Source organism: Nannospalax galili, unplaced genomic scaffold (genome assembly GCF_000622305.1).
Source record: "Nannospalax galili isolate Female #2095 unplaced genomic scaffold, S.galili_v1.0 scaffold363, whole genome shotgun sequence".
Taxonomy (NCBI): Eukaryota; Metazoa; Chordata; class Mammalia; order Rodentia; family Spalacidae; genus Nannospalax; species Nannospalax galili.
Window position 1 is genome coordinate 627380 of NW_008351176.1, and position 21407 is coordinate 648786.

Sequence of the window (21407 nt, forward strand, 5' to 3'; positions counted from 1 at the left end):
ACACACACACACACACACACACACACACACACACACACACACACACCAATAATAAATGGAAAAAAACTTAAATTATTTAAATGGCAAATTTTATATTATATATTTTACTACAATTAAAAAAAAAAGATGAGGCTAGAGAAATGACTTAGCAGTTAAGAGCACTTTCTATGCTTACATAGGACCCAAGTTCAGTTCTCAGCACCCGTAACAGCTGACAACCACCTGTAACTCCAGGAGAATCCAATGCCTCCGACCTTGGTGGGCACCTGCATTCATGCGCACATACACCCACCATGTATACATAATTTAAAATAATATAAATAAATCTTTAAAAATAAAGTAAGAAAATTAAAAGGCAATACATAACTTATCTTATCTGGAAAGCATACGTTAATCAAACAAAGTAATATTTATATTACACATATGTGTATTTATGCCAATGGGATAAATGAAAACATTGTAAATAACTTTGCTGCACTATAAAGGACATTATGTTACCAAAATGCGTTGATGAGAAATCTGCTGTTTCTAGAGTCCTGTAAATTCCAGATGTGTAGAAACAATTTCTGACTATATCACACAATGCAGACATTCAATTAACTTGCCCATGTTAGATTTGCAGCTAGTTTTTAGTATTCCAGAATCTATAGAATGTTTTTGTGACTCAAACATTTTCAAAAACTCTCTGAAAAAAATTTCATGGCACTAACAAGACAAATGGGTCTGTGGCAGATATTAGAACCAAGATAGGTTCAGCTGTCAGGTAACAGAACCTATCTGCCCTCAGATGGGGTAAAGGGAACTGGGCATGGGAATGCACACCTGTACTCCTAGTACTCAAGAGGCTGAGGCTGGAGGATTGAGGTGTCAAGACCATCCTGGGACACATAATAAGATTTGTTTCAGTAATAAAAACTCTGGATAAAGAACAAGGTGAATGGAGATGCTGAGATAATGCTGCCTCACATGAATTTCTTTCCCCACCCTGTCTGTTTCTTCCAGACACAAAGATAAGAGAGCAGGAGAGGAGAGACCACAATTTTGGATCACCAATAATTCAAAGTAAGTGACCAGATATGATATATATTTAAAAGCATCAGGTGGGTACAGCCCTACAGCTTCATCCTCCCTGATGATAGAACACTGTGGGGGAGGTGAGTCCTGAAGGTAGTGAATATCTCTAGAAAGACTAGATGCGTTAGGGGTATGCCCTCCAATGATGCCATTTCTACCTACACCTGAATGCCCTGAGTCTGCCCACTTAGAGCAGAAGGTATATAGGTGACTGTACATAATTTCCCTTTCTGGGCACATGCTCCTGGCCCTGTCATAGCCCAACTTGGATCAATGGGAGAGTCTGAAAGAAGGAAATGACAGTAAGTGCAGGCTGAGGAGGAGGATGCAGCCCCAGAAATCCTGGGCCTTCTCATCCTCCACGGGACCCTCCACTGTACTCTTTAGAGCAGACTTGGCCCTTGAGTGGCTCTTTTTCTTCCTATAGATTTTCAAGGTTCTTCTGATTGCTGCTTCTCCTATGTGCCTCGAAGAATCCGCTGTTCAAACTTTGTAGATTATTTTCTAACCAGTGGTGGGTGCATTCAGCCGGGAGTCATGTAAGTATCAAGTTCACCCACTCCATGGCATGGGGAGAGGGAGCCTCCAGGGTCGTAGAAGACCTAATGGATAGGTGTCCAGAAAAGCTCCATCCTTGGATCCCTCCATGAAAGGGGTCATGTTATACCTACTAGGACACATCAGGGTGGGAGAGAAGGGGAGGTGACGGAGGGGGCAGCTGGCAGAAAGCTACCTAAATCACTCTGGAAGTCACTAGGGAGTCTCCCAGGCTAAAAATGGTCTTCTGAGAGGAGATAGGCCTTGAACTATCTCCTGGAAAAAGCAGACTACTGAGTGGAGGATCAGAGGGCAGAGAGAATTGGGGTCCCCTCCCCCTGAAGATACCTCTGTTTTTTATTTTATTTCTCCTTTTTTCCAGCTTTGTTACCAGGACAGGGAAACGCGTCTGTGCAAACCCCAGTGATCTGAGAGTTCAGCAGTGCATAGAGGAACTGAGGCAGAACTCTCAACTATGGACCTAAGAACAACAAAATTTGATTAAGAGGAAGGGGCATATATTGCCAGCCCTCCACTACCTGCCCTACTCCCCCATTGACTATCTAGGAGGTTCTAAGCATGCATTGTAAAAGATATACAAAGTATTGGCTAAAAGTCAAAATGTCCTTGGGCCTCTTAGCAACATACTCTGTTCCAAAGGCCAAAAATGTCAAAAGTATTTAGGAGCTTGTATCTAATCATTAAAAGATTTTAGGATGACCTCTTCAGAGGGGGGAATGTTAGAGTAGCCAAAAGCCCCATAAAAATAAATAAATCAATCAAAGAAGAAGAAAGAGTACATGAAGTTATCAGAAAAAAAGTGACGGGGAGATATGGGAGGAGTTGGAGGGGAGGGAGTTGGCATGGATTTGATCAAAACACCTTATATGCACGTATGAAATTCTCGATAAATTATTTATTTAAAAAAAGATATACAAAGTATTTATTCTCTGCTCTGGTTTAAAGCAATAGATCTAATCAACAGTATTTATATGAATTCAACTTCACACAACTGGAGATATCTTGAATTATGACCATCATGACTGCCTTGGAAGAACTCTACTGAGATTTCCTGCATAGGTTCCCAGAAAATTATATAAACGGATAAAACTATCAGAGTGGTCTGTGGAGCTTTACACTCTGGCTCTAGGAATGTGCCTACTTCTGATATTACCTAAGACAAGCCAGATACATTCAGCAAAGATGAAGTCAGTTTTAATCTAAGCCATGCATATGCCCTTCTAGTGGGGATCCAACTGGTCTCACTGCCACCTGGGAGCATCTTTCCATCAGCAAATCCCCTAATAAAGTATACTACATGCAATCTTTGGTCTGTCTGCCTCTCTCTTCTCAGGTTCACAGCACCATGGGGCCAGTCCTCAAGGTCTGAAATCAAGTGATTCAAGAGCAAGTATCTCACATACTTTACTTGAATTTTTTATTTATTATTTCTATTTTATGTGTATGAGTGTATTGCCTGCATGTGTGTAAATGCACTCATGCTGTGCAATGCCCACAAAGGTCAGAAGAGGGCATCAGAACCCCTGGAACTGGAGTTACTGATGGTTGTTAACCACCATGTGGGTACTGGGATTCAAATCTGGTCCTCTGCTAGAGCAGCCAGTGCTCTTAACCACTGAGGTATCTCTCGAGTCCCTTTATTTGAATTTTAAGAGGAAAAGAAACAGAGAATCACTAAAGTTTGAATTATTTCCTTCAAAATATAGATAATTTTAAATTGCTCAAAAAATGAGTCATTCAAATGTAGACTGACTATACATCAAAGACGTATTTAACCCACTATTGAGGAAAACACTACACTGACTCAAAAATCTCTGGAGGGTGTCCAGTTCAATGGGGTTAGGGAGAGATAGGGGCCTCAGAAGCTAAGGAACAGAAGAGGCATCAGCTGGGAACTCGGGCTTGCCTCCTCCATGCAGTTCAACTGCTCTGCTAGTCTCTGTACTACTGTAATACCACTAGATTACAGAGGTAGTTAATGGCCAAAGACTGGCTCTTAAACACACATTTTGGGGTAAAAGGCAGCCTAGAGTCTGCCTCTCAGTGAGCCAATGAAGAGAGTCAGAATAAGAAAAACTAGACTTTAATCCAGAGAGAAACAGAGGAAGAGCTTCAGAGACCAGGAAGTGAAAGGATCCAGAAAGAGCAGAACATGAAGCATCCCAACCATAGAAGTAACCCGTGAACAAGCCTGTCCTCATCAGCTGAGAACAATGTTGTATTTGATAGCTCTGCACCTGAAGCACAGTGTGGCCAGGAGGCTTCAGCACATCCTGTTGCCCTAGGGAGGTCAATGCTCTTGCAGAAGACCTAGATTCAAATCCCAGCACCCACATGGTGGCTAACAATCATCAATAACTCCAGTTGCAGGGGGTCTGACATCCTCTTCTGTCCTCCCCAGTAATACATGACACAGGTGCACTTACACACATGCAGGCAATACTCACATACACACAAAATAAAAACAATAAATAAAATGCACAAATCCCAATGCAGACAACAAGTAACATGAAAAACCAAGACGTCTTAATTACTCCAAAAATTATTAGTCCTGCAGTAATGGCCTTCAGTAAAACTTGAGATGAAATCCAGAAAAATAACTTATAAAGCTTATAAGTACATTCAAAGAACTCAAAAAGAAAAGAAAAACTCTTGAAAGGACCCCAAGAGAATACAAATGTCTGAATAAAATGAGGAGGTTGGTACATAATATCAAAGAGGAATTTGAGAAGAAGGTAGAAATACTGAAGAAAAACCATACTGGAATACTGGAAATTAAAAATATAACACATGAAATTTAAAAATTCTGCAGAAAACTTCACTAATAAGCTGGGTATGGTGGCACATGCCTTTAATCCCAGCACTTGGGAAGCTGAGGTAAGCATATCTCTGTGAAATCAGGGCCGGCTTAGTCTACACAGTGAGTTCCAAGCCAGCCATGGATACATAGTGAGACTCTGTTTCAAAAAAATGAAAACAAACAAACAAAAAGCCACAAAAACTCACCAAGAATTCATCAAGGGGAGAACATGAATCTGAGCTTGAAGACAAGATGGAGGAATTGGAACATTCCATAAGGACCAACATAAACTAATGAAAAGGTATGCAGTGGGCTTCCAAGATACTTGAGACACTATGAAAAGATCAACTCTAAGAATCATGGGTACAAAAGAAGATGAAGAACTCCTTTCCAAAGGCACAGAAAACATGTTCAATGAAATCATAGAAGAAATTTTTGCTAAATAAGACAAAGAAACACCTATCCAGACATAGGAAGCATTCTGAACATCAAACCAAGGCCAGAAAAGAACTTGCCCTCATCATATCAAACAACTAAACACTCTGAATAAAGAAATGTATTGACAGTGGCAAGAAGGGCTGGAGAGATGGTTCAATGGTTAAAAGCACAGGCTGCTCCTCCAGAGGACCTGAATTCAGTTTCCAGTACCCACTTGATGGCTAATAACTGTCCATAACTCCAGTTCCAGGAAATCTGATGCCCTCTTCTGGCCTCCACACGGTGCACTTACGTACATGCGGGCAAAATACTCATACATGTAAAATAAATAGAAAAGAAAAGAAATTCATGACCACTAAAGCCAGCTGTACAGAAGATACTTGAAGGAATTCTCCAGACTCAAGAAAAAACCATATCCATGGGGCCATTGGAAAGAATAAACTACTCTCGAATAATAGTTAAACAAGAAAGGAATAAGAGGGGCTGGAGAGATGGCTCTGTGGTTAAGAGCGCTAGCTACTCTTGCAGAGAACCCAGATTCGATTTCCAGCACCCACATGGCAGTTAACAATTGTCCTTAACTACAGTTCCAGGGGATCCAATGCCTTCTTCTGACCTCGGCGGGCATTGCACACCACGGGTGCACTTACATACATGCAGGCAATACGCTCATATGCATAAAATAAAAATTAATAGATTTTTTTTAAAAAAGAAAGGAATAAGAAAACACCAAAAAGTACAAAATGATAAGAAATACCATCTTTCAATAATAACTCTAAATGTTAATGGTTCACAAGGTTCACACCTGTGTAAGGATTTTTTTTCCTTCTGGTAGCTTGCATAGCACCTTCCAGCTGAGGCTCTGAAGTAAGTTTAATTTCTCCTTGATGTTCTACAACTCATGTATCTAGTGTCTTTAGCAATAGAGTCTTACCATCCATGGGGAAACAAGAGCAGATGCAATGGCCAGTATTATTTGAGAGTCCATGGGATCCCTGGACAACAGCTCCTAGAAAGGGAGTTCATTCCTGCCAGTGAGGTTTTTTGTTTGTTTGGTTTTTGTTTCTCATTAGCTTATGATGTCTAGAAAGGGCAATGTCCAGGTTATAACTTCTTTTAAACTCTTTTTACGATGTATATACTTTAAGAAGCTTCTATAGTGGTAGGTTTCCATACATCTTTTTCTAAAGACCTTTAATGTTACTTATCCCTCCTTATACTCCTTTTTGTCCAGCCCTCCTCAGCCGGTTTAACCCTTCCTGCTCTAAAGTTTCCCTTTCTCCCTTCACATCACTGCATTCTACCACCCCTCCCGGGACGCCTCCCTCACCCATGGCCTCTTATTAGTTTCTTGATCTCTCTAGATTTTCAAATTGAAACATGTATAGCTAAGATTTCAAAGCTAGTACCCAGCTATGAAAGGGAACATGTGATTTGTCTTTCTGAGTCAGGGTTACCACACTCCGTTTGACTGTTTCCACGTCCATCCATTTACTTGCAAACTTCACAATTTCAGTCTTTTTTAAAGAGTTGAATAATATTCCATTGTGTGTATGCACCACACCTTTATTAGCCATTCATCAGTTGATTGTTTACAATTTCTGGCCATTGTGAAAAGGGCAGCATAGACAGGAGGAAGTGAGTAAGAAGCTCCAGCCCCACCTAAGGAAACTGTGGCAAAAGACGGCTGCTTGGAGGGATAGAGACAGTCTCTTTCTAGCATGGAACTCTTGGTAAGTTAGCCAGGCTCTAGTGGATGGACCCACACTGTAGGACATTTAGAGACACAAATTAGACTCTATAGGCCTTCACACACACACACACATATGTATATATATATATCATTAAATTGGGCAGGGGGCAATAAGGGGAGGGGGGAGATGGGATCTAAATATCATAAAATTATATTGTATGAAAGTTTCAAAACTAAATTTAAAAAAGAAATTTAAATATTAAAAAAAGATTAATAAAACATGAGAAAAATTAACCAAAAGACAGAGAAGTCCCAAATTAATAAAATTAAAGATGAAAATAGAGCTATTACAACAGATACTAAGGAAATTCAGAAACTCACCAGGAAAAACCTTGAAAGCATATATCCCATTAACTGGAAAATAATGGAATGGATGAATTTTTAGATGCATGTTATCTAACAAAATTAAGCCAAGATTAGATAAATCATTTAAACAGAATTATAACATGCAACAAGGTTGATGGAGTAATTTAAAAAAATCTTCCAACTAAAAAAAGTCCAGGTCCAGATGGATTCACTACTGAATTCTACAAAACCTTTAAAGAAGATGTAGCACCAATGCTTCTCAAACTATTCCAGAAAATAGGAAAGGAAAGAACACTACAAAACTCTCCAAAGCCAGAATTATCCTAATACTGACATCAGATAAAGACATTTAAAAAAAGAAGAAGAAAACTGAGGCCACCAAGATGGCTCGGTGGATAAAAGCTGCACAAGCCTGATGACCTGAGTTCAGTCCCTGGAAACCCATGATAGAAGGAAAGAACACATAAGTTGTCATCTAACCTCCACATGTGCACCATGGTACATGCACACTGAGAGAGAGAGAGAGAGAGAGAGAGAGAGAGAGAGAGAGAATAATAGAGAAATTTATATAGCAGTATCCCTGATGAACATACATGCAAAAATTCTCAACAAAATAGTTGCAAACACAATTCAAGAAAACAGAAAGCTCATCCACTGTGATCAAGTTAGCTTCATTCCAGAGATGCAAAGATGGTTCAGTATCATAAATCAATGAATGTAATACATCACACAAATTAGCTCAAGGGCAGAAATCACATGGTCTCTCTGAAAGATGCAGAAAAACCTTTTTGACAATATCCAACATCCCTTCATGATAAAAGTCCTGAAGAAACTCAGTATGAAAGGGACCTATCTCAAGTATAATAAAGTCTATATGTAATAAACTCTATAGGTTATTATATTTATGTTGCATTATATTAAAATATATTAACTGGGGGAAAACAAAGAATTTTCACTAAGAGAGGAAGAAAACAAAGGTGTCTGTTTTCTCTACTTTCATTCAAAATAGTACAACCATCCCATTCCCTTTTAAAAATATTTTTATTGATTCTTTGAGAATTTCATACAATGTATTTTTTACCATATTCAGACCCCCCCATCTCCATCCCAACCATGCTACTCCCCCACTTCATGTCCTCCATTTTTTATTGAGTCTGCCTCAATAAATAAAGTACAAGAGAGATGGTGAATGATTACCAACAGCAACCTCTGACCTCTATATGCATGTACACATAGATGCATATGCACTCACACACATTCATGCTCACACACATGCAAAAACATCCATATACACACAATATACATACACATGAAAAATGGGGAAACAATTTCAAACACTCAAGAGAAATTGAAGCAGACACTGTGTACTGATTAGTTTTTTGTTTTACTTAGTTTTAACTGTCAGCTTGACACAGCATAGAATCACTGGGGAAGAGTCTTTAATGAGTAATTACTTAACTCAGGTTGGCCCTTGGGCATGTCTGTGGGGGAGAATCTTGATCGTTACTTGACCCATCCTACTATAGGTGGCTCCATTTCCTGTGAGGGGATCCTGGCTGTATAAGAATGGAGGGAGCTGGCTGAGAGCAAGCAAATTGGGAAGGATGTGTGTATTCTTTCCCTGCTCTTGATTGTGGGTGTGATATGATCAGCTGATTCAAGCTCCTACCACAGTGACTTCTCTGCTACTGGTTAACTGTAACCTGGGATGGAAAGTACAATAAACCCCCTCCTCCCTTATGCTGCTTGGTGTCAGGACATTTTGTCACAGCGATAGAAATGAAGCTAGGATACACTGGAAGATGGAAGATCTTCACACTGCCAGACTAGGAGAATTGATTCGGTGAAACCAGCTATCTTACCAAAATCAATCCACAGATTCAATACAATCCCCAGCAAAATACCAACAGCATTGTTCACAGACAGAGAAATCATTCTAAAAGTCATTTGGAATCACAAAAGACCTCAGATAGCCAAAGCAATTCTGAGCAAAAGAGTAACACTGACTTGTCACAAGACTTGACTTCAAGTTATATTATAGGACCATAGCAATAAAAACAACACAGTAATGGCATAAAATAGGCATGTCAATCGATAGAACACAATAAAAGACCCAGACATAAACTCATGGAGCTACATCCGCCGGCTTTTTGACAAAGATGCCAAAAGTGCTCACTGCAGAAAAGACAGACTCTTTTACAAATGATACTGGGAAAATTAGATATCCACATATATGGAAAATAAAACTAGATATTTTATTTCTCTCTTTGTACAAGAATCAACTCCAAATGGATCAAAGGGCTTCATGTAAGATATGAAATTCTGAAAATGCCAGGGGTAAAAGTAAGGAAAATAGTTCAAGATACAAACAGAGGTAAGGACTTTCTGAATAGGACTCCAATCACTCAGGAAATAAAGCCAATTGTCCACAAATAAGACCTCATGAAATTAAAGACATTTGCCACCACATCCAGATCAATAAATATTTAATGTTCAATATCCTTAGTTATCAGGGAAATGCAAATTAAAACTACTCTGAGATTCCATCTAACTCCTGTCAGAATGGTTTTCATCAAGAAAACCAACGACAAAAAAATGCTGGTGAAGATATTGGGGAAAGAGGAACCTCTAGCTACAGCTGGTAGGAATATAAACCGGTGGAGTCATTGTGGAAACTGGGATGGAAGTTTCTCAAAAGAACTGAAAATAGGGCTGGTGAGATGGCTCAGCACGTGGCACTTGCCCCCAAACCTGATGACCAGAATTTGATTACAGGGACCCACATGGTATAAGGAGAGAACTGAATCCCTCAAATCGTCTCCTGACCTCCCATGTATGTGTGTGTACTCACATACACACACAATAAATATTTTACGTGTATGAGTGTTTTGTCTCATTGTATGTAAGGGCACACATGTTGTACAAAGCCCTCAGAGGCCAGAAGAGGGTGTCAGATCCCCCAGAAATGGAGTTATAGATGGTTGTTAGATGCCATGCCAGTGCTGGGACCCGAACCCAGGTCTTCTGCCAGAGCATCCAGTGTTCTTTTCTGCTGAGCCATCTCCCCAGTGCTGTAATAAATTTTTAAAAGAAAAAACTAAAAAGAGAACAATCATATGACCCTACACCACTCTTGAGTGTATACCCAAAGGACTTAAATCAGCATGACACAGAGATATTTGCACATCCATGCTTGTTGCTACGCGCCTTACAATAGCTAAATTATGGACTCATACTAGATGTTTATCAACAGATAAAGAAGATGTGATACATATATTCAGTGGAAATTTATATAGCCATAAACAAAAATAAAACCATAATATTTACAGGAAAACAGAACTGAAAAATAATTATGTCAAGTCAAATAAGTCAGACTCAGAAAGACAAATATGCAAAATCTAGATTTAAAATAATGTGTGTGGGGGCTGGAGAGATGGCTCAGCGGTTCTTTCAGAAGACCCGGGGTTCCAATCCCAGCACCCACATGGCAGCTAACAACCGTCCAGAACTCCAGTCCCAGGGGATCCGACAGCCTCTCCTGATCTCTGCGGGCATTGCATGACACAGATGCACTTACCTACATGTAGGCAATACATGCATACACATAAAATAAAAATGATAAAAAATTTTTAAACTTTTAAAAAATTATGTGTTTACATATATGTGTATTTGTAGGTCACAAACCATTACGGAGATCATGAGAGGGAGGAAAGAGCTCTGAAGGGATATCAGAAATAGAGCCATGGATGCATGTCATAAAAAAGCAGAAATTGGGATTAACTGGGGAAAGAAACCAGCTGGAGGGAGAGAGGGATCACCAGGGGTCAGTGGGAGACGAATGAATGAGAAGTATAGTGACACGTATGTATGAAGACACCACGATGAAACCCATTACCATCTATGCTAACCTAAAAAAAAATCAAATAAAAATGTCATGAGGGAACCAGCTTTGTTTTTATTTTTGAAACAGTGTCTCACTATAATTAATTGCAGATGACATCTGAGACAAGCTTGCTAGATTAGAGAACAAAGTAATATCCTAGATAGGATAATAACAAAAGTATAATCCTTGGGTTATCTTTCAGTAGACAGAAATGATTTTGATCTGTGCTGAACAAAAATTTTCAAGTTTCCAGGCATGGTGGCACACTCCTTTAATCCCAGCCCTCAGGAAGGAGAGGCAGGTGGATCTCTGAGAGATAGAGGCCAGCCTGGTCTACATAGTGAGTGCCAGGTCAGCTGGGAGTACAGGGAGATCTTGTTTCAAAAAGATCAAATTTTTTTTCAAGTCAATACATATTTTCACAAAGTCTGGGGCTTGATCAATAATAAGTAGAATGTTAGTTGAAATATATTCCCTCACAGATATAAGGAGGCCTAGAGTAGTTGTCCTAGACAAGATTCTCAAAAGGCATAGCAAGATGTATAGACATCTGTTTTTCTAAATTTTGGACATTTTTCTGTTTATTTTTTTAATATTTTATTTTTTATTTTTATTTTTTACATGTATGAGGGTATTGCCAGCATGGATGTGAGTGCACCCATGTTGTGCAATGCCACGGAGGTCAGAAAAGGGCTTTGGATTCCCCTGGAACTGGAGTTAAGGATGATTCGTAGCCACCATGTGGGTGCTGGGAATCAAACCCAGCTCCTCTGCAAGAGCAGTCAGTGCTCTTAACCACTGAGCCATCTCTCCAGCCCCTGTATATTTTTGTGTGTGTGTATGTTATATGTGCTTGTGGGGAAGTGCATGCCACTGTGCACATGTGGTCAGAGGACAACTTCAGGTGTCAGCATGAGGACAATCTCAGGTGTCAGTATCAGATCAACTTCCCACGTCAGTATGAGGACAACCTTGGGTGTCAGTTCTTGCCTTCTGCCTTTTTTGAGACAAGGTCTCTTTGTTGTTTTTAGGCATTGTGTATACCAGGCTGTCTGGCCCACCAGCTTCCAGGGATGTTACTGCTTTCCCTCCCATCTCACCACAGGACCCCTGGGATTATAGATGCACGCTACTGCATCCAGCTATATCTGTGTTTCTGGAATTCAAACTCAAGTCCTCACACTTACCCAGCAAGCACCTTATCTTCTGAGCCATCCTCCAAAGTCCCTGGATGGTTTTCTTGTTTTTTCCTCTTTTGTTTTTATTTTTGAAACAGTGTCTCACTATATAACTGTGGCTGGCCTAGAACTCAATATGTAAACCCAGTTGACTTCAAACAGAGCTCCACCTGCCTCTGTGTCCCAAGCACTGGGATTAAAGTTGTGGGCCACCACGCCTGGCCTTAGATATTTTTTCTAAGTAGATATAAATTCCAAAGAATTTTTTCCTCTAAAGCTAAAGGATATTAAAACATTTACAGATGGATCTGATGTCAAATTTATATACCTCTATCATGATATACAAGTTTACATTTGTAATTAGTAGCTCCTGGTCAACTGTAAACAGGCACAAGATAGTGTCCACCAAGTCTAACCCTGCTCAGGGATCTGGAATAGTTCCCCACTCCCACCCTTTGGTCAGATTTAAAGATCCAATGAGTATTCTAAAAGGAAGAATCCTTGAAATATTTATTCTCTTTGACTGAATACCTATGGGACAGTTTGGAAAGCCCCAAGTCACCTTTGTTCTTTACTTCTTGTATTGTCAGCCTTCTTCCCTCTTTCATAATTAGCATGTTGAGTATTATGTAGCCAAAGAATAGCATTCTGAGCTGTGCTCTGGGACTTCCTGATCCTCTTACTATTATAAATACCAGGGCAGGCAGGGAGTCAGGGAGCAGTGGGCAGAAATCCTCAGGCCAGCTCTGCCTGTCCACCAGGAGGATGAAGGGTACCACAGCTGTCCTCTCCTTCCTCATTCTTGTGACTGTCCTTGGATCCCAGGCCAGGATCATGCAGGGTGAGTCCAGTGAACTTTCTCACCAGTAGCCAGATCTATGGTAACTGCTAGAGAGAGGTCCAGAAGGGCAGCCCTGAATATCAAGACTATTTTCTATTCCAATATGGAATATACTTAGAAATAAAATCAGGGTATAGACTGTCTCTATCTGTAGTCTTTGGAAAATTGTACACAGATGACTTGGTCCCATTTGGAAAAATAATTGTTTTTCCCTTTCATAGAATACTTTTATAACTTCTCTTAGTTAACATTCTTGCTAGATCTGAAGAACCATAATTATATTGCAAATTTGTGGAAATAAAAAGTTTTATGATGCTAGAACTATTATATACCAGTTAGTATAAAGCCAACATTTTTCAAGGGTCAACCAAGCAAGTGACTCACTCACCTAAGGTCACTCTCTCATTTGAACCTGTGATATTTTAATTTATGGCGGTTACTAGGTGTCAGCACAGAGAGGTACTGTGAAAAAGAGTTTATCACTTAAATTTCTGGGAGTTACACCAAGCCCCTAATGGCTATGGTGAATATCAAGTTTGGGTCAGATGGCACAAGGGATAGAAATGTGATCGTCCATATCCAGTCTATTACTGGGAATTCTGGAAAAGTCATGGCATAACACAGGGCACGGTTGAGAGTTACTAGTCTGAATAAGTCCAACAGACTTTGGATATGTGAGTGGCCTGTAATTGACTAATCACTTTAGGAAGATTAAGTCAGGGAAAATACAAGCCTGGTATGAGATAAGGGTGGTGACCACACAGAAAGCACAGCATTAGTTGGTTTGAATCCTTTGCTGTCTCTAAGAAGAGTCACCCTGTAGCCCCAGCTGGCCTGGAACTTGCTATGTAGACTAGGCTGGCCTTCATCTCACAGAGGTCTGCCTGCCTGTGCCTCCCGACTACTCAGAGTAAAGGCATGTGCCACCAAACCCGGTGGCATGAGTAATTTTATATAGCTTTGTGTATTATGATTGCTAGGCTCCTTTTACAAATGAGAAAATGGAGACATAGAAGCCTTCACTAATTTAAGACTATACAAGTAGAAAGTAGAGAAACTAGATTGAATTAGGAACTACTTAAGAAAAGGCAAGGCTACTTAAGATTTATTTTGGAAGCACACCCACATCACATGAAGCATGCTAACAAGTATCCACTTACCTTATTCCATATGATTCTTGCGTAACTAAGAAATGATAGAAAGATTAGTTGCCTCTTCCTAATTAGCATAATACAAGTTCACGATCTTTTATCTTTGGGGTTAAATGCATTTGGGGATGAAGAATTTTTCTGTATTAAAAAAAGTAATACATTGTTGGGTATTACTTAACATCTCTAGTGACTTGTGGAGACCATCCTTTAATCAGCACACATGGGCATTTATATAAAGTTAAGACTCTAAGTAGCCTCACTTTGTGCCATCTGATGAGTTGATGAAAATCTTGCTATTTCCAAAATCCTATAGATTACAGAAATATGCAAAGAACTGTGGGCTGAATCACCGTAGGTTGACATTTGATTAACTTATCCATGTTAGATTTGCAATTTGTTTTCTAGTATTTCACAGTCAGAATATTTTCATATCTTTTTTAATTCTGGCTTTTTAAAAAATATTTTATTTATTATTTTTATTTTATGTGTATGCATGTATTGCCTGCATATAGGTAAGTGCACCCGTGTCATGCAATGCCTGCGGAAGACAGGAGAGGCTGTCGGATCCCCTGGAACTGGAGTTATGCACAATTATTAGCTGCCATGTGAGTGCTGGGATTCGAGCCCAGGTCTTCTGCAAGAACAATCAGTGTTCTTAACTGCTGAGCTATCTCTCCAGCCCATGTTTTCATATCTTAAATGTTTCAAAAGATCCAAGAAAAATCTCAAGTCACCAAAGGGGACAAATGGAACTAGAGACAAACTGTAGAACCCAGATATGTGATGGTGGTCGAGCATCAGAGTCTGTCTGCCTTGGCGGGGGGGCGGGGGGCGATGAGGGGAGATGCTGAGACAATGATGCCGCTCTGCACTCTGCTTCCTCCAAACACAGAGGCAAGAGAACTCCTGAAGGCAAAGCATCAACTTGAAATTCCAGTGTTGTACTTAGGTAAATATTTCATTACACATGTTGAAAAGCACCAGGTAGTTACAGGTCAGCACTCTAGCTTCATCCTCTCTGATAACAAAACAGAAGGGGAGGATCCTGAGGATGGTGAATATCTCCAAATGACCAAGATGGGCCATGAGTACTCATTCCAATGATACCTTCTCCATGCCCACTTGATTGAGTCAGCTCACTTGGGGCAGAAGGTACCTGCAAGTGACTGCACATGCCTTCCTCTTCTGGAAACATGTTCCTGGCCCTGTTGTGGTTCACCGTGGGCTCATGGAAGGGTGTGGAAGAAGGAGATGATAGTGAGTGCAGGCTGAGGTAGAGGAAGCATCTCCCTGAGTCCTGGGCCTTTTCATCCTCCACGGGACCCTCCACTGTACTCTTAAGAGCAAAGACTTGGCCCTTGAGTGGCTCTTTCGCTTCCTATAGGAGTTCAAGATTCTTCTGACTGCTGCTTCTCCTACATGTCTCGAAGAATCCGCTGTTCAAACTTTGTAGATTATTTTCCAACCAGTGGTGGGTGCATTCATTCAGGTGTCATGTAAGTGTCAAGCTCACCCTCTGTATATTTGGGGAGAGGAAGCCTCCAGGGTCATAGAAGATCTACTAGATAGACCTACAGAAAAGCCCCATCCTTGGTGCCTGGAAATGGGGACAGGTGTCCTAACTAGGATACTTCAGGGTTTGGAGAGGAAGGGAGGAGATAAAGGAGACAGCAGGCAGAAGGCTGCCCAAGTCACTCCAAGAGTCACTAGAGAGTCCCAGACTGAGAAAGACTCGGGGAGGGTCTTGAGAGAAGAGGTAGGCCCTGAGCTATCTCTTGAAAAAAATCAAATTATTGGGGGAGGGAGGATGGAGCTCCCCTTCTGTTTACTGAAGACACCTCTGTAATATTACTTCTCCTTTTTTCCAGCTTTGTCACCAACACAGGGAAGCGTGTCTGTGCAAAGCCCAGTGATTTGAGAGTTCAGAAGTGCATGTTAGGCCTGAGGTCAAAGGCTATACAGAAAATTTGATTGAGAGGAAAGGGCATATAATGCCAGTCACCCCACTTCTCTCTCTCTTCCCCAAGGACCACATAGGAGGTTCTTAGCCTATATTATGTCTACACACACACACACACACACACACACACAAGTTTATGCTGTTCTGGTTTAAAGCAATACATCTAATCGATAGTATTTATATGATTTTAGCTCGACATAACTGCAGACATCTTGAATTTTAGCTATCATAATTATTGTAGAAGAACTCTATTGAGGTTTCCTGTATAGTTTACCAACAAATTATAAATGGGTAAAATTATCAATGTGATCTGTGGAGCTTTAGCATGAGACTCTGGTTATAGGAATGTACCTGGTTCTAATATTAGCTTAAGACAAGCCAGATACATTCAGCCAGAATGAAGTCAGTTTTGTCCTAAATCACGCATATGCCCTTCTAGTGAAGAGCCAACTGGTCTCACTGCCACCTGGGAGCATCTTTCCATCAGCAAATCCCCTAATAAACTGTACTCCATGCACCCTGAGGTCTGTCTCTCTTTCTTCAGTTTCATAGTACTGTGGGGCCAGTCCTCAAGGTCTGAAATCAAGCAGTTCAGGAGCAAGTATCTCCCTTGCTTTACTTGAATTTTAAGAGGAAAAGAAACTGAGAGAATCGCTAAACTTTGGATATTTTCTTCAAAATATCATAGCATAATTTTAAATTGCTCACAAAAAAATGAGTCATTCAAATGTAGACTGAATACATATCAAAGACGTATTTAACCCACTATTGAGGAAAACACTACACTGACTCAAAAATCTCTGGAGGGTGTCCAGTTCAATGGGGTTAGGGAGAGATAGGGGCCTCAGAAGCTAAGGAACAGAAGAGGCATCAGCTGGGAACTCGGGCTTGCCTCCTCCATGCAGTTCAACTGCTCTGCTAGTCTCTGTACTACTGTAATACCACTAGATTACAGAGGTAGTTAATGGCCAAAGACCGGCTCTTAAACACACATTTTGGGGTAAAAGGCAGCCTAGAGACTGCCTCTCAGTGAGCCAATGAAGAGAGTCGGAATAAGAAAAACTAGACTTTAATCCAGAGAGAAACAGAGGAAGAGCTTCAGAGACCAGGAAGTTAAAGGATCCAGAAAGAAGAGAATATGAAGCATCCCAATCATAGAAGTAACCCAGCCTAAGGAATTTTTGGTATTGATGCTTTCTGGGAGGGGTAGAGACAGTATCTTATAAGGATAGGACTCTTGGTGGGCCCAAGGCATGGACTCACACTGAAGGACATTTGGGGACACAAATCAGACCTTATAGGTCATATTATTTATGTAAGAGATTACTTAACTTGGGTGGGGAGCAGTGGGCAGTGCAGATAGGGGAGGGGATCTAATTAGATACCAACAAACTATATTGTATGAAAATCACAAAACTTCAATTAAAAAAGAAAAAAAAAGAAAAAGAGCAGAGTGTGGTGGCACATACCTTTAATCCCAGCACTTGGGAGGCAGAGGCAGGCAGATCTCTGTGAGTTCAAGGCCAACCTGGTCTACATAGTGAGTTCTAGGTCTGCTGGGGCTACAGGGAGACGCTGTCTCAAAAAAGACCAAAACAAGTAAAATTAAATTTTAAAAAAGTCTCAGTCTTACAGTTCCCCAGCAGGAGGAGGGGAAAGAGAAGCAGCTTCCAAAAGGTAAGCCAGACAAAAGCCAGGCAGCCCTACTGGCAGGATAGCCTATACCACTCACAGGTCGCAAAGCCAGTTGTGGGTTTTGCTAAGACAGTGATTTGTACAGTGGTGGGGCCAGTGGTGGAGCCAAATCCCATTTACTACATGCTTGGGAGGGCAGCAGTCAGGCACCATCTTGAGAAAAAAAAAATCTATTATTCAAACCCAAGGTAGCCTGGGGGCCTGAGATCAGGCAACAGCTACAGGTCAGGGACTCATAATGTGGCCTGCCACAGTCCCTCATTCAGGGGAGGGCTTGAGAGGCAATTATGGAGAGAAGGGCCAGACACTGACAAGTCAAAGGCTGGAGGTGGCAGGATACTGGCTCAGGCTGGAAAGTGCATAAAGGGAGATAGCCCTGGCGTTGGTGGCCAGGAACAGAGGACCAACTAAAAGTAATGCTGTATTTATAGCGCTGCGCCTGAAGCAGGTAAATCAAATCCTGAAGCTGGGTGCTATCTGTTGTTCAGTGCCACAGGGCCCAAGAGCTCTAGGATTCCAAGGGTTCACAAGATTCACACAGCTGCCTTTCTCCATCAAGGCAATTAGTTCTCAAGAGGTCTAAAAGGTATGAAGACAGGTCATCCTCTGGTACTAATCTCAGTGCTGTGCTTGCTTACCACATTTCCAATGCACTTGGGAGACACCCTCCAGATAAAACATTAATCACCGAGGGTGGTTAATCTGGCAAGTCTTGGTAAAGTGAGAGAATCTGTCCAAGTCACAGAAGGAAGACTAAGTATGGCCAGCAGAACCCCTGCTGTGCAAAGACTGGAAACTAAAAAGCTGAAGACAGCCCTGATGGACATCAACACTCTCATCCAATAAAGACAGCAACAGCCTAGACCATAGGAAAGACAGGAATCTACAAGCTCTACTGGACCTCTCCCATCTCTGATGGGGAAAAGAAATATAGCCAAGCATTTAATGTCACTTTTGTGTGTGTGTCTGATATTGTTTTATGACTAATTTTATACTTTGGAATAATACTCACCTTGTAGTGGTTTTATAAATGCTTACTGAAATTTGTGTTGACAAAAGACTCAAAATAAAATGGGGACTGTAATCTCAAGAAATAAATATCACAGTTATCTAGTGGAACATCTGTATGCAACTGCCTTGTTTGCTAAGGCACCTGCAACAAACCTGTTTAAAAATATTTTAACCCTGCCCTAAATATCTGCTTCTGCAAACATGCCTGCAGAAGAAATTTCTTTTCAGTGGTCTTAGGACACTAAGTACCTGTGCTAATAATCACATAGGCTGTTTGCCACAAATGCTGTAATGATGAGGGGGATCTATAAATTCTGTAAAGGGACTCAACCCAGTGCTCAAGATCTTTGGGAAGTAACTCTGCTTGAGTCTGCTAGCGAGAATAAATTTTCCCAATTTCTCCATGGGTCTCTTCATCCTTTGTGTGTGGCTGGTCCCGTACCTCAGTTTTCCAGTAACATCTCCATGCATATAACTCGAGTTTCTAATTTTTGAGGACCCAGAAAGTAGATGCTCCAGTATCTCATCTCTTCCCCCTGGTGATTCCCATTTTACTGTATGTTTAGCAGATTTTTACCTTATAGTACATTATATTTAATTTTTTTATTTTATGTATATGAGTGCTATATGCCTGCCTGTATGTAAGTGCACCTGTCTCATGTACTGCCCACAGAGGACAGAAGAGAGCATTGGATCCCCTGGAACTGCCGTTACTGAAAGTTATTAGCCACCACGTGGGTGCTAGAATTTGAATCCAGGTCCTCTGCAAGAACAGCCAGTGCTCTTAACTGCTGAACCATCTCTCTAGACCCTTATAGTACTTTAAAAAAATATTTTAGGCTGACTAGTAGGGACCCAGACCTTTGGAGACTGCCTGGGAAAGACTGACTCCTCTGCATGCTAAGAAACAGAAGTAACCTAAGTGTCCCTCAACAGACGAGTGAATAATGAAAATGTGGTACATTTACACAATGGCATTCTACTCTGCAGTAAAGAAAGAGAAAATCATTAAATTTGCAGGTAAATAAATGGAACTAGAAACAGCCATAAGTGAAGTAACACAGACTCAGAAAAACAAACAGTTCACACTCTCCCTCATTTGTGGATCCTAGCACCAAATCCTCATATGTGAATATATATCCTGATATAACTGCAGGAGCCAGGAAAAAGGAAAGGAATCAGGGAGGTAAGGGAAAAGAAAAGGCCTGAGAGAGAGGAACAGTAGGAAACAAGTGGTACCGAGGATGAAATGGGTAAATGGGGGTATTTAAATGGGAGGGGGAAAGAGAGGGTTATACAAGGAACAATGGAGGTAAAGGGGAAGAAAGAGATCAAGAGATGGGGGACCATAGGAGAGAGATACTATCAAGGGGTAAATGGGAAATGGGGGTGCTTTAACTGGGGAGGGAGTAGGAAGGGTTAGACAGGGAGAGAGAGAATAGAGATAAATAATGCCTAGCTGATGTAAAAAAAAAAAACAGAGGGAAATGTATTAGTCCAAAAATCTACTGAAAAATTGCACATACAATATCTACATGAGTCTGTGAGCATAGCTGAAGACTACACAACAAGAAACAGTGCCAGACAGGAGAAACCTTCCTTTGAGTTGTTGGCCAGCATAGTCCAAGAGACTCCCAAAATTACACAGGCCATTGCCACTGACCTTGATTGTCTCCCAGAACTTGAAGGTAAGACCCTATTGCCAAAGACAAGACATACTTCGGACACAGGACTTGGAGCAATGGAACTAGAACTGACCTGGAAGTCACCTCCCAGAAGGCTAGTTCTCATAGTTTTGGAGAGCACTATGAAAGCTGTTAAGAGGGAACAGCAATTGATGGTCCAACCCCAGCTTTAAGGCCTAATAGCTACAAAAATGACAGGACAGCAAACTACATTGGGGCAGTAGTGGCACTTTTATCTTGGGGATATTCAACAGCTACCTAATTAGATTTAGAGCCCACTCAATGGGAGGGAACTCATGTATGGTACTATAAACACAGCCAAATACACATGGCTGGAAAGGTCATAGATCTTAGAGAAAACACCAAGGCTGTCACATCCCTAAACAAATGTAATTTCTTACTATGTGCTAAATATGGAGCCTTACATTTACAGAGAAGTATGCCAGTCACCACTCATCAAAAAAGCTTCTTTTTTAAAATATTTTTTTAAAAAACGTATTGCCAGGCATGATGGCACACACCTTTAATCCCAGCACTCAGAAGACAGAGGCAGGTGGTTCTCTGTGAGTTCAAGGCCAGCCTGGTCTACATAATGTATTCCAGAACAGCTGGGGCCACAGGGAGACCCTGTCTCAAAAAAAGACCCCCAAAAAATATTTTATTTATCTTTAATCCCAGCACTTGGGAGGCAGAGGCAGGAGGATCTTTGTGAATTCGAGGCCAGCAAAATAAAATAAAAATATTTTATTTATTACTTTTATGTGAAAGTGTATTGTCTGCATGTAAGTGCACCTGTGTCATGCAATGCCACAGAGGTCAGAAGAGGGTTTTAGATTCCCCTGGAACTGGAGTTAAGGATGATTCATAGCTGCCATGTGGATGCTGGGAATCAAACCCAGGTCCTCTGCAAGAGCAGTCAGTGCTCTTAACCTCTGAGCCATCTCTCCAGTCCCAAAGAAGCTTCTTTTGCAACGGTTGGAGACTGTTACAGAGTTCCACACTGGTCACACCAAGATATTAACTATCTGTGAAATGCCCAACCCCAAGTGACATATCTACAATGGAACACCTATA

The 21407-nt window shown here is 40.9% G+C and overlaps 2 protein-coding genes across 2 annotated transcripts in view; both read left to right on the forward strand.

Moving 5' to 3' along the window:
- LOC103746088 (C-C motif chemokine 6-like) overlaps positions 1-2281 on the forward strand; it is a 4369-nt gene extending 2088 nt beyond the window's left edge. The window contains exons 2-4 of the mRNA XM_017801956.2: positions 1003-1062; positions 1502-1613; positions 1994-2281. Of these exons, the coding sequence (XP_017657445.1) occupies positions 1003-1062; positions 1502-1613; positions 1994-2096 (275 nt within the window). The 3' untranslated portion in view covers positions 2097-2281. The remainder of the gene's footprint in view (positions 1-1002; positions 1063-1501; positions 1614-1993) is intronic.
- A 10474-nt stretch (positions 2282-12755) lies between these two features.
- Positions 12756-15953, forward strand: LOC108491551 (C-C motif chemokine 6-like). The gene is made up of 3 exons (XM_017801951.1): positions 12756-12831; positions 15367-15478; positions 15851-15953. Exons 1-3 carry the CDS (start codon positions 12756-12758, stop codon positions 15951-15953), a joined length of 291 nt encoding a protein of 96 aa, XP_017657440.1.
- Positions 15954-21407: the final 5454 nt, after the last annotated feature.

Coding starts and splice junctions, on each gene's coding strand:
- LOC108491551 (XM_017801951.1), top strand. CDS start 12,756: ATGAAGGGTACCACAGCTGTCCTCTCCTTCCTCATTCTTGTGACTGTC. Junction 12,832..15,366: donor CCAGGCCAGGATCATGCAGG/GTGAGTCCAGTG, acceptor CGCTTCCTATAG/GAGTTCAAGATTCTTCTGAC. Junction 15,479..15,850: donor TGCATTCATTCAGGTGTCAT/GTAAGTGTCAAG, acceptor CCTTTTTTCCAG/CTTTGTCACCAACACAGGGA.